General features: G+C 43.0%; 1 protein-coding gene across 1 annotated transcript in view; it reads left to right on the top strand.

Moving 5' to 3' along the window:
- The window catches only part of TRPM3 (transient receptor potential cation channel subfamily M member 3), a 979,327-nt gene that overhangs the window by 92,180 nt on the left and 872,815 nt on the right, over nt 1-14,332 (top strand). Inside the window, exons 3-4 of the mRNA XM_086963586.1 lie at nt 2,483-2,687; nt 5,405-5,618. Coding sequence (XP_086819712.1) covers nt 2,483-2,687; nt 5,405-5,618 — 419 coding nt within the window. The remainder of the gene's footprint in view (nt 1-2,482; nt 2,688-5,404; nt 5,619-14,332) is intronic.

Below are 14,332 nucleotides of genomic sequence, written 5' to 3'. Positions count from 1 at the left end.
GGAAGAAGCCCTTTCAGAATTTAGCAAATTCGAACAGATAGGAGACTACAGGATAAACCAGAAGAAAACGGAGGTGTTATTACTTAACTCAAATTGGGACTGTCTTTCCACGATTTTAAGAACTCAGGTTCAGAAAGATGAGCCAATCAGATATCTGGCCATTAATGTCTCATGCCATATAGACCAATTATTCAACCTAAACTATTCAGCTGGGCGAATTAAAATTAAAACTTTACTAGATAATTGGTCTCTTTTGCCCTGACATTGATTGGGCGTGTTGCACTATTAAAAATGTCAATTCTTCCTTTATTAATATTTTTGTTTGTTAATGTATCCTTAAAAGCTAAATATTTTAAGGAAATCAACACTATGTTTAGGGAATTTGTCTGGAGTAAAAAGACGGCTAGGGTCAAACTGCCTATACTACAGTTAGAGATTAATCATGGGGGTTTAGCCCTACCAAACATTCGCACATATTATGAAGCCGCGCTATTAGATCTTACGGCACGTTTGTTGGAACCGAATGATCAGATGGACACATATTTTTTTAAGAAGATGATTGCTGAGTCCGGCTCACAGATCCCTGTGTTTCTAAAAACATGAAAACTACCGAAAAAAAAGCGCTATAAGACCGTGCGTGATTATTCTAATCGACTTCAATTGAAGTTTAAACAAGCTAATGTTTCTGGATTTGCTTTTCTGAAATTAGATGAATGCAAGGGGTTTGGTCTGCATATCCATTCAAGCCATGTTAAGATATGGAAAGATATTGGCCTTGAGTATTTCAGCAGGTTTCTTATCGGTAGGAAAATAATTCCCTGGGAAGGAGTAATGGGCAGGGTAGGAAGCCGAATGAAGCCAGGGTTTTTAGAATATATACAGATTATACATTTTATTAAAAAATATATAATCCCGGAAAGTGGGGCTCCAACTCCCATAGCGAATGCGTTGTTAAAGTAAACTTGAAGGGAGTGAGAAATTGGTAGTTCTTACTTATGCAAACAGAAGGCACTTCCCTTGGTAGACAAACTTTTGGGAAAAAAAACCCTGGAAACGAATTGCTTTTTCTCTATTCAGGAATGGCAGGCAATAGCCCAATTAGGAAGCAAGGCTCTAAGAGCGGCTAATTTTAAAAGGATGGCCTTCCTGTTGTGATGGTTGGCTTATTATACTCTGGAAAGATTAAATAAATGTTATTCGTAAGTTGAAAATAAATGCTTTTGATGCCTCTCCCAAGGTGAGGGGGATGAGCTCCATACTTTCTTTACATGCCCGAAGCTTGAGACCTTTTGGGTAAATATTTTTTTAGCAATGAGCCTGTCAACTAAAAAAACCTCAAACCCGAAACAGAGGTGGCTCTCTTTGGACTTACTAAAGCTAGGTCAGAACTGACCAAATCTGAGGAGATGTATATATCAATTTGCTCTACAGTAGCTCGCTCATTAATCCTCCAAAATTGGAGGTCGGAGGAGGCTCCATCCTATCTTAAATGGGTAAATAAAATGGCAAGAATAAGGAGATTTAGGAAAGCATATGCTAAACGGGTTGGGGCAACAAAAAGGTTTGCAAGGGTTTGGAAGCTTTTTGACAACTTGGCTGTACCACAAGATCTTTAGCACTTTAGCACGATTGTACTTTAGAAAATTAGGCACTTTAATGCACAGCACTTTCAATTGTAAATAAAGGTTCTGTACTGTAGTAATAATGCCAAGATCTGTCAAATGGAAAAAGAAACTATTGAACTACTGATTTACTTGTATTCTTGAAGATGATCCGGCATTAGTCACTTCAGGTAGTTTTTCGTTGTGAAGGGATAATTAATTGATGTTTCGATACCTATGAATGTAGGGTGTTGAGGACTCTGTGCTTCGGTTCTTTTGTTCATTTCTTTTAAAGATGTATATATCTTGGTCTGGTCGGTCACAGCTTTTAATTGTACATAGGGTATAGATGTTATGTATGTAAGATATATGATATATGTGCGCTATTTGTGGAAATATGAGAATTATTCCTCCCTGATGACCAATGCTATGTTATTATATTAAAAAAAAAAGAAAAAGAAATCTCTGTTAAAAAAAACTAAAATTGCTTATGGTACCACTGGTGATGTCTTTACAAAAGAAAGTTGCAATACGAATTCCTCTAGTTCAAACATAGCGAACATTATTTCAATATATGAATTGTGTATTCCAAGGTTTCATATATAACCTAAGAGCATTATAATTTTTCAGTATTGATAAACACGGCTGAAATACTTTCAAGACAAAATGATTTTCAAATTGGAGACGGTATATTTGTGGTAGTATGAGTGCCAAGATTTGAGCACTATATGTATGTGTCAATAATACAGTAGAAACTAAGTTAAAAGTCGCAAATCACCATGAGCGCTTGAAACCTGCACAGTGAATTGTCGTGACATACTGCATGTTCCAGTCTCACCTGAAGAAATAAATGCACGTCATTCTCTTCTCTGATTCCGCAGGTGTTGCTGCGGGCGCCTGATAGGCCAGCATGTTGGACTGACTCCAAGTATCACCATCATCCAGAATGAGAAGAATGAAGGCAGACTTGCTCGAAATGACATCCAGTCGGAGAAGTGGTCTGTCAGCAAGCACACCCAGCTCAGCCCCACCGACGCCTTTGGGACCATTGAATTCCAAGGAGGAGGGCACTCCAACAAAGCTATGGTAATTTATTGAATTCATAGTGACCTGTGATCAACAGCTAAGCATGTTACTGTCAGTCTCACTGCATAGTATAGGATACACGCAACGTTACTGTCTGGACATATACCAACAATGTTGGGTATTTGTGTTTGGACAAGGTAGCTTTCTCCTCCGGTTCTCTTGTCTTCATGAATGAGGCCACCAGCTCTGAATGAAGATCCCCTACTACCCTTTGCTTTACGGGTTTAGCTCATTCTTTCAAGTCTCCTCCTAATCAGCATTTCGAGCAGGACTTCATGCCTGTTCCTGACCTGGAAGGGGCAGGTTGTCAGCAATATAAGCCCTGAAACTCTGAAATCCTCCCCCAATCCACTGCAGCCTGTGCACTGCCATGTATTACCACAGAGCAGTGGGTTTCATTAAACTCCTGGTAACTCAGGCGCATGCAGCTGTTTGGCAGATTAGTTGGACAAGATGGTGGAGGATAGTGTTTGCAACACAAATGACACAAAAGGAGCAGGGCTTCCCTCTCCTGGCTGATACAAAGCCTCTGGGTGTGCATCAGTAAAGAAGAATCGAGCAGAAAGGGGACAGGGACTGTTCTTTCATCTCAGAAGAGCTTCTCCCTTCCTCCTACCTTCCACAGGAACCCGATCCAATTTAAAGACCCTCAGGAATGCTGTAAGGGCTATCTACACTCTATATGCCTGTCTGGGTAGCTCTCTCCATCCTCCATCTTGTGAAACACTCTTACACAAGAGACCCAAAATGGATACCTGTGCCCTTGTAGTTTCTTTCTCTCATACTCACACACATGCACTCTCACATGCATATATATATATATATATACACACACCCACATTCACACACACATACACATATCTGCACCATCCATGCCTCACATGAATGGAGCAAATTACCTGAGTGAAGCGACTGGCAAAACCCTTCTTTTACAGCCAATTTCGCTGTGAAAGTAACAAGACAAAGGTGCACACCCCCTTTTGCCCCGACTGCCAGCATTTCACCAGTCCAGATTGTAGTCACTCCTAACAAAGAAGGGTGCGCTTAGTGTGCCCTCTACACTACAGAGCCCATCTCTCGTCTTGTCAGAGTCCTTGACTGTACACACATGATTCTCATGGTTGTATTCTGCGAAGAACAAGCATTGCCCAAGCCAATAGGTCTCACCTATAAATGAGCTGTTGGCTTTGCCAATGTTTGTTAGCCATGTTATACACCAGTGTGGCTGCTGTTCAGCATGATAAAAGTTAGTGGCATAGAGGAGAATTGCATGGAGTGTGATAGAGTGGAATGGTGAAGAATGTCATAGAGTGCAGTGGCATAGAGTAGAGTTGCATAGAGTGAAGTGACGTGAGGTCGCGTAATGTGTCATAAAGTGCAGTGGCATAGAGTACTGTGGCATAAAATAGATTGTTTCAGAATGGAGTGAAGTGCCATTGTGTGGAGTGGTGCAGTGTAGAGTGAGATGGCATAGGGGAGTGGTGCAGTGTAGAGTGCAGTGGCGTAGAGTGGTGTAGAGTAATGGCTTAAAGTTATGTAGAGTGCAGTGGCATTGAGTGCAGTTGTGCAGAGTGGGTTAGAGTGGCTTGCAGTGGATTGGCATAGAGTGCAGGGGCGTATAGTGAAGAGGTTACTGAATAGTGTGCATTGGCATATAGTGTGTTTGGCATAGAGTGCAGTGGCATAGAGTAAAATGTTGCAGAGTACCATTGAGTGGAGTGAAGTGGAATCGATTTGTGCAGAGTAGAGTGGAGTAGCCTAGACTGGAGTGGTGAAGAGTGCAATGGTGAAGAATGCAGTGGTGCAGAGTACAGTGGCTTAGAGTGCAGTGGTGGTGATTGAAGCGTGTGATGTATGCAGTCTTGATCAGTAGCAATACATAGCTGCCAGTGAGCAGAAAATGAGAGCTCAGGTTTTACATTTTAAAATGATACTGGCATCAGAGGTGTGTAAGCTGTAACTGTAGTTCAAGAATTTTGAAGGACCTAAATAAACTGTGTTACAGTAGTCGAACCTCAAATACATGAGAGCATCTAGTTAAGGATGCTCTTAATCCTAGAATATTTGAATGGAAATAATCAACTCGAGTTATGTAGTTGCACTGGTAGTAAGGAGGTAGCAGTGTTTATACTAAGAACATGAAGCTCAGAACAGGTTCTAGCGCTCTCGCAGTCATCTTTGAGAAATGTAGTATTGTGTCCATATACATTGTCCTTTTTGCACTATTTTGTTAGAAGGCTGTTGCCTTCCCTCACAATTGCGATTAGATTCCCTATGCTATTTAAGATGAAGTTGCATTCAGTCCCCATGTACAAAACTTCTTCCTGTACTGGCTAGTAAACTTCCTTGGCCACGAGGGATCATCAAATAGGAACACTCGTGCTTAGAAAAAGGTCATATTTATTAGCAGCCATCTTAAATTAGGAGGACTCGTGGACGTGCATCTAAATATATATGTAAACTATTGATTGATTTCATTCATGTGAATCAAAATCACACACAGTTATACATTTTGCCATGTGTTTTAACAGTAACGTGTACATTTAAGGTTTGATGTTGTATCAAAAACGGATATTGATTCTCTATGTCCCCATTGCTATTTCTTTGAGGGCCTTATATGCTGTAATCTGCTTTTTCAAGATCACTGCCTTATAGAATCAGATACATTATTCTAACCATTCCTGTTTCTTTTCTTCTGAACACTTCTCTGTGCACAGTATGTCCGTGTCTCCTTTGACACAAAGCCTGACCTGCTTCTGCACCTTATGACCAAGGAGTGGCAATTAGAGTTACCCAAGCTTCTCATCTCTGTGCATGGAGGCTTACAGAACTTTGAACTTCAACCAAAGCTCAAGCAAGTCTTCGGCAAAGGCTTAATTAAAGCTGCCATGACGACCGGAGCATGGATATTCACAGGTGGTGTCAACACAGGTGAGCATGATGAAGCACTTAGCATTTACGTTTTTGTAGTAACTCAGAACTCTTGGAGTGAGTTGAGGATATTTGTGATTGCCAATTGTTTGTCCCCATTATAAAGAAAATGGCAGCAGTTAAACCAGCCCCGGTCATACTTAATTTAGATGGAACATGTACTGATATGATATTGTAACTTGTTCAATACTTGCTCATCACTCGGCAACAAACTATTGGCTATTGACTTGTGAGTGTTACGTAGTTAAGCAACTCGGGCATATCTATTAGCACGGAGAAACCTATATCAAATAACCGTCAAAATGTATGCAGCAACCCAGAAAGCTTTTTCCGTGAGTATTTGTTTGTTTTTCCTGTCCTTTAAAAAAAAAATTCATTTCATATCCAGGACCATCATATTACACAGCATTTAGTTATTACTTAATCATGATACATATTGCACAGGTCATTTAGTAGATATATACATTAACCAGGGATAAATTTCAATTAGATAGTTCATAAAAGTTTAAACAAAGTGGGTAAACAAGGGGAACCCCAAAAAGAAAAAGAAAATAGGAGAGAGAAGGGGTCACCCCTAAGGTCTTAATGGCATTGATCAATCTGTACAGTCTAATGCTTAAGACCATTTTGTAAACAGTTCATAAGGTGCATAACACATAGTGCATATCGGAAAATAGTTACCTAAACATAATTTGCATTACAACCCTTGTGGACATATCTTCTTGTAGCAGCTCCCTCATTCCTCTGTTCCATTCAGCAATAAGAGCCCAGATTTTCCTCCCCAGGATTCTAGCCTGTCTTCCCCTACAGGCATATAGAGCCTTCTCTTGGTTATAAATCCCGAGCAGTCTAGCACGCCACATCTGAAATGATGGAGGTTCTGCATCTTTCCACCTAGCAGCTAACATAATTCTAAATACTGCTGTCCCCAGAAATAGACAGTACCCCTGTGCATAATTTAGAGCCAGAGAGCTATCACATCCTAACATCAGCAGTGTTGGGGTCAGTTCAAATCTAAAACCAAACAGTTTCTCCCAGAAATCAAGCAACCCCTTTTTCAGTACACTTAGGGGTCCATTAGGATGGCGGACGGACTTTGTCCGCCCGACATCCTGTCGGGGGCCGGTACTGTCCGCCACAAGGGCGGAAGAACCGTCCCCCCAATTAGGATGCACCCGCCACAGTGGCGGGTGCATCCCGCATTTTTAACATTGCGGCGGACGGTGCTTAAAGCACCAGCCGCCGCAATGTGAAAAATGCTTGTTGTGCGTTTCACAGCACAACATGACAGGCACCACGCGGTGCCTGCCATGTTGTGCTGTGAAACGCAGGGGGGTACCATAGGTAACCCCCCATGTGCACCCCCCTTCACCCTGGGGGCCCGCAACGGGCCCCCAAAGCAGGAACCGTATGCCTTTTCGTGGCTGCATTGCCGCCAGGGAAAGGCATTCCTCCCAGGCCATCCTAATATGATAGACACCGCCACCGTATCAGGCCTTTACCGCTGCGGTCGCAAGGCGACCCTGGAGGAAAATCGGCGGACGGTCTTCCCCTCCGCCACGGTCGCCCCCGCCATTGTAATATGGTGGGGGAAGAAAGGTGGTGGACGGGCAAGGATGGCGGACAGATCGCCACCGCCTGCATTACAGTGGTGATCCGTCCTCCATCCTAATTTATTTATTTTTATTTATTTATTTTCGATATTTTTATTGCGCATACAAATACCCGAAGGTGTCTCGGCGCATGTGGAGGCCAGAAGGACCGAACAACAAACTTACTGGTTGAACAACCATGTCTTTAAGAGCCTACGAAAGCTCATCAGATTGGGGGCAGTGTCAATCGTGAGTGGCAAAAGGTTCCAAAGCTTGGGCGCAGCAACCAGGAAACGTCTGTCTCCCCAGGTTGTTGTTCTCGTGCGAGGTACCGGCAGGAGGCAGGTGTTGGCAGATCTCAGCTGACCCCTTAATTTGGTACAATCACAGAACATATGTATCAAGGTTGCTGGACCTACCCCACATCTAGGACATTTATCATCCTGCCTTTTTCCCCACAAAAATAACTTAGAGGGTGTAAAATATAGAATAAAAATAGTTTTGTAGAGTTGTGCCTTTAAATTAGTGGATAGATATAGCTTAGCTGATAGGGATAAGCTCATGTATATATTCACGTCGGGGTTGTCCAATTTCACTACCCAAGATGTCTCATGTTTTTCCAAATCATCTGGCAGTTTTTCCAGTAGTGAACTGTAGGTATCCCTGATTTTATTTGATCTCCTGGTGATAGCTTCTAGCAGAGGTATCCTTTCTAAATTCATCGTATATCTGCAGATTGTTAAACTACTCCTACTCTGTAAAAATTTGAAATAATGACTTTCAAGGATTCCAAAATCACTCTGAAGATGTGAGAATTGCAAGACTTGTGCCCCCTGCAAAGGTCCCTGATTGTGACAACCCACAGCTCTTCCCATCTTCTCCCCATATCATCATACACCTGTTGAGGAAATACCAAAGAGTGCCACAGGGGGGTATACCTACAGACTTTAGGAATCCTCATAAATTTTGAGACTTGCTTCCAGATTCTACATGCACTATTTATTACTTTAAAAAAACTTTTTTGTAATAGCTCGGCTCTGTTTATCTTAATAACAGGCCCCATGCCTGCTCCCCCAGAGCAAGTTTATATACTGTAGGCCTTCTTGGATCTTCCTCCAGTACGTTGTATCTACCTTCATAAAACAAGGAGGTCATCTGTTGAAGAAGGGCCGCCCAGTAATAAAATGTAATATTGGGGACTGTAAGCCCTCCTCTACATTGTGGGAGGGTTAAAAATGTAGGTGCTCTCCTCACTTTCCCATACTTCCCTATAAAAAATGAAAAAATAGAGTCCAAGGTTTTCAATACATGACTATCCATGACCAAAGGTATTGAACGGAACAAATAAAGTATTTTAGGCAACACTGTCATTTTCAATTAATTCCTTCTTCCTATAATAGAAAGATGTAACCCCTTAACTCTCTTTACTTTCTTAGGTATGGATTTAATCAAAGGATCAAAATTCAGTTTAATGATATCATTCACTTTAGCGCTAACTCAGACCCCCAAATAGACTGCCGACTCTTTGCGTCTAGAGTCATTAAAATCCATGTTTCCTGTACATACCACAATGGTCTTCCCTTCATTCAGAGCATAGCCTGAAAGAGTCCCCAAACCATCTGCTATTTGAGTAATTTCCTCGATTGCCTCTGCTGGATCCGTGGTTAATATAGCCAGGTCATCAGCATAAGCCAGGACTTTTGTCTCATATCCCCTAGTTATTACTGGTTTAATCTTCTTGGATTGTAGAAATTTCACCAAGAGAGGGTTAATACACATAGCGAATAAAATGTGAGTACAGGGACAACCTTGCCTCGTCCCCCTGGTCACTGCAATATTACTAGACCCCCTCTCCATTTTTGTACCCGGGTTTTTGGTTCATTATACGTAGCTTTAACCGCCCTTCAGCTCCAATATCCCCCATAAAAACTTCCAGGGCACCCGGTCGATCGCCTTTTCGGCGTTGAGGAGAATCATAGCTATCTGGCCCCCCCGTCGCTGTCAGGAAATCAAATAACGAAATGGCCCTCTGGATATGATCTGTTGTTTCTCTCCCGGGGATGAACCCATATTGCCAAGAGGAGACCAGCTGGGCTATGACCCTCCCCAGCCGATTAGCCAATACCTTGGAATAGATTTTTGTGTCTGTATTAATCAGGGAGATCGGACGGTACGATGACGGGTTGTCTGCTGTTTTCCCTTTCTTGGGGAAGATTAAAATATCGGTCTCTTTCCATGATTCAGGGGGTTCCCCGCTATATTGGACTCCCCTAAACAAAAGAGGGACTATTACCTCTCCTAATATCTTATATATTTCTAGTGGAATCTTATCGGGACCGGCCGCTTTCCCTGATGCCGTTCTTTGCAAAGCTGCCTGGACTTCCTCGAGTGAAATTTCTTTTTACAGATCTTCCTTGGTTTCGTTATCCAACCTTTCGCCTAGCTCACCAGTACCCATTAACCGAGCAACGTCCTGTAACACTTCAACTGAATCTTTGCCAATATTCTTATCCTCTTGATATAGTATTTGATAATAATCCTTAAATACCCCGATAATATCATCTGGGTCTGTATATGTGTGCCCACTCACTTTAATAGAGGATATTGCATTCAATTAATTATTTTGCCTATTCCGAAGAGCTAACCTCCTTCTGACTAACTCACCATTTTCATAGGAGCTATTCCGCTGGGATTGGTATTCCTCTGCAGCTTTTTGTGTTAACCAGCTATTAATTTCTGTTTTCAGAGTTATTATTTGATACTGAATTTGACCCCCCTCCAACCCCTGTTCTATTAAGGAGACATGCTTCTCTTCCGCCTCAGCTAACTCCTGCATTAGCTGTTGATTCCTACTCCTCCGTGATGTTCTAGCCTTTGCCACAAAACTAATGGTTTCCCCCCGAGACCAGCTTTAAAAGAATCCCAGACCGTACCCCTGCGGCACTATATCTATTCATATCGCACTTTCCATCTCCAAGATTTGTGATCTGAGATCACCTTCGGAAGTTTCTTAATGCTTGATACCCTTAATACATCTCTTGAACAGAAAAAATAATCAATCCAAACGTACTTCCTGTACAGACATGAATAATATGTGTAGCCGGCATTATTTGAATTATTTAATGCCAGGCATCCACTAACCCATGACTATTATTAAGAGAGGCTAGTGCTTTATAAACTCTGGGCTTTGGACCATGATACACCCCTTGACTATGTGGTCCTTGTCTAGAGTCAAGTGAAATATTAAAATCGCCACACACAATTAGCGGGCACACATCCTGGTTTGACCCATACATTGAACATAAGGTGAGTCCTGCCTCTAGTTCTACAATAACCCACCTCCCCAATGTGTCTGCTGCTTTCGCTTAGCCAAACCCCAATTGATCTTAGCTAGTGTAGCCACTCCCCGCATATTTGAGTTGTGGGAAGTGCATGCTAATAGATTATATCCTCTGCTACCCAGCAGCTCCTTCTTCCCCCATGGAATATGGGTTTCTTGTAAGGTTATTAAATATTGTTTGTTCTCACAAATTCCAATACGCTCACCCTTTTTGCCCTATCATTTAATCCTGCTACAGTCAAAGAACAAATATTTAACCTCCCCATCTGGTTTCAATTTTCAAACCTCCATATAATCCCATCCTTCTCTCTCCTTCCTCTACCATCTTAAGTAAAATGACCTGCATGTTCTCTCCTACTTTAAATAATATACAATTTGCGACCTCAATCCTGGATATGTTTTTCTCCCGCGACCCCTCAACCCCCTACCACCCCCCACTCTCCCCCACCCCTTCCCTTCTCCCCATCCATCCCCTCACCCCGCACCCCCCACAAAAGGCGCTCAGACAAAGTACTGTGCATAATGGATGCATCATGCAGCCCAGAGAGTCCTAGATTAACCCATAAGAGATTCTGTTTTTCTATCCGACCACCAAGGACCCCAAGCCCTCACGCCAAAACACCCCCTACTTAAACACCCCAAGCAATTCCTATAATAACCCACAGTTTATATTCCTCTACTACTCCGATTCAACCATAAATCTACATCCTAACCCTTCAAACTGTCCAGATATTCTTTTGCTTTGACCTGTGGAAAAATATGGTGTTACCCCTCCATATTACTTTGAGTCTTGCTGGATTGTTCAGATAGGCCTGTGTATTTCTGTCTTGAAATGGTTTTATCAGCTGCCGCAGCCTCCACCGCCTTTAGACGGTGGAGCGGCAAAAATCTGGCCGAACAAAATAGGACACCTCATTCCAAGTTCTCTTTGCTTCTGGCCGTGCCTTTTCAAAAATAGCTTGGCGAAGCAAAAAATTGCAAAAGTAAACCAAAATAGCTTGTGGCAAAGCACCTGTTCTCACAGACTACTTCTGCAAAAAAGGAACACAGTGAGCACGCTGCACCTCTCTGTCCCAGTTCCAGTCTGTAAGTTCTGGGAGTGAAGCTCTAAATAGTTTCACAATGAACGAGCGGACATCTGCCCCTTTAACCTCCTCAGGAACCCCAAGCACTCTCAGGTTATTCCTCCTCTGGCGGTTCTCCTGCTCTTCGAGCTTCCATTGCACATCAACTACTTTAGCCTCATGAGCTTTTATAAGTGTCTGGTTCACAGTTAGATCCGCTTCAGTTGCCACAACCCTTGTTTCCAAGTCAGTCAATCTCTCCCCAAAAGCACTGCAGGTTTTAGTCAATTTACGAATCACTCCTGGCACCTTTTGCACTGCAGCTTGGGCCTTGCGTCCGTCCTGCCTTGTCTCATCCTGGTGCAGTGCTATTGCTTGGAATATTGCTTCAAGGGTCGGGGGTAGGCCCCCCTGATCCGAGGCTTGATGTCCGCTAGACAGCTGGCCTGCAAGTTGATTTGTAGGAGTATAGTCCCACATAAGGTCCTTAGGCCCAGATGCATGAAGCTAAAAACCGCTCGCAAAGGGGCAGATTCTCAGAATCTGCCCCTTTGCGAGCGGTATTTTTGCATTTGGGATGCATCATCCTAAATGCAAAAATCGCAAATTGAGAATTCGCTAAATTGCGATTACTTGCATTTAAGGAATCTCAAATTGAGATTCCTTAAATGCAATGCATTAAAGTTTAAAAATAGCGATTTCGCTAATAGGGCTCGCAAATTACCATGAAGTACAACTTCATGGTAATTTGCAAAAACTTTGAAAAATGCACTAAAGTGCATTTTTAAAAGTTTCATGTTGCGCACACACATGCCCTAAGGGCATGTGTGTGCGCAACATATGTGCACAGATCAATTTCAGGGGTGCAACAGGGTGTCCTTTGGACACCCCTGCACCCTAAGAAATCGCATTCTCATTTTGCGATTCGCAAATTGAAAATTCTTCCCATTCATTCCTATGGGCCTATTGGCCCATAGGAATGAATGGGGAGGTATTCCTTAATTGCGACTCGCAATTTGCGAATCGCTATTAAGGAATTTTAAGAAATCGCTATTTTTAAAGTGATTTCTACTTGCATTCCATTTTGCTATTCCTTATTAGCGATTCCTTATTTTTCGCTAATAAAGAATCGCAAAATGGATGCTTGATGCATCTGGGGGTTAGTCCCTGACTTTTTTTTCTTTTCAAGACTGTTTTAACTTTACCACCAGCTGCCTCATCCACATCACTATTGGTCAGGTCTGTGGAGATATCTGAAAGATCCTCTGACCATTCACCCCCATCTGACAGTGAGAAAAAATAATCGCTAGGTTCCTTGTCCGGCTCTTTTCCATCTCCAAGGTCCTTTTACATACTCCCACCATTCATACAGCCTGCTCAAGAAAGCTCAACTGTTTGGGGGTAATCATTATCTGATAATCATGGGATGGGGTTGTTACTGTATTAATTATATTGTTCTGCAAGGGATCCTGCCATCCAGTGCACACATTAGCATCTCCTGGGCTCTCAACAAGAACTATTGTGTTAGGGCCGGCATCTAAAATATTCCTAATGTTCTCACCCGCATCACTATCACTTGGGGAATGTCTCCCAGCCTACCTTTAGGGTCTTCCAGCTTATTTCCCTGCATGTCTGTGTTCGTGTTGGGGGTCCTTTTCCATCTTTTCTCCCTTTCTCAGAGCCCCGCTCCTGGCTCTGCCCGATCTGCCCATTTGCATTGTCCTGGCAGATCTCACTGTGACCCTGAGCTACTTTCCCCGCGGGACCTCTCATCAGGTCAATTACTGATGGGCTGGCCAGTCGATTCTTCCCTACTGCCTGCCGTTTCCTCATCTCTCTGGCCTGGGTCCACTGGCTGCGTGCGGCCTCCCCGCTCGGGAGTCTGCGTCGGCAAGGTCAGCACTGACGCTGGTGCCAGCATTTTCTCACCGAAGTCTCTTGTTTCATACTAGCCCCGCAATCCCAGTTGCTCCGCCCTTGCTTTGGCAGCCGCTCCTGCTGCCTTGGGTCTCATTGTCTCCGCCTCTGGCTCGCTCCTGGTCTCAGCGAGAGTGCCATCCCAGTAAGTGTAGACCTTGGCGATCTCTGTGGAAAAACGCCTCAGCACCGCCAGGCCAACTAGCACCCCTCTTAGGCACAGATCGTGTCCACAACTCTTAGGGGTGCTTAATATCTCCTCATATCGGCTTTCTGGGGTCATCGCTGAGTTCCATCTCTATTTCCGCATTACTAAATCAGGCTCTCTTGTGGGCTGCACTCTGCTACGGCCTCAAACGACCGCCATCTTGCCTCTCACCGCCATCTGCATGCACATCTAAAGCAGTGATTGAAGCGTATTCCTGTCCTAATGGGAAGTTCTCGTTTCCTGTCTATGATTAAGACATGCTAACTCACATGCATTGGTCTCAAAGCTTTTTTTTTTAAGGCTTAAGCATGGAAAACAACGGTACTCACAGAATATTCAGGCTGAGAAATTCATAATTAATTTTTAAATTAAAGTAATTGAACTGTGAAGGAGGATTTTATTGTACAAAAACTACTAATGCGTGCATAAGAGTTCTTAGAAACTGCAGTGAATAAAAAAGCTCAATCCTTGCTTGAACATATTTTCTGCATGGAGAGACTGAATGTGGTGTAATTAATTTCCATCTACGATCACAAAATGTAACATCTCACTGTAAAGGCAATAAGAAAGGTAGGCATAACTGTTGGTTATTG

This window comes from Lissotriton vulgaris, chromosome 3_1 (assembly GCF_964263255.1).
Source record: "Lissotriton vulgaris chromosome 3_1, aLisVul1.2, whole genome shotgun sequence".
NCBI classification, from domain to species: domain Eukaryota; kingdom Metazoa; phylum Chordata; class Amphibia; order Caudata; family Salamandridae; genus Lissotriton; species Lissotriton vulgaris.
This window is presented reverse-complemented; position numbering and strand designations above follow the sequence as displayed.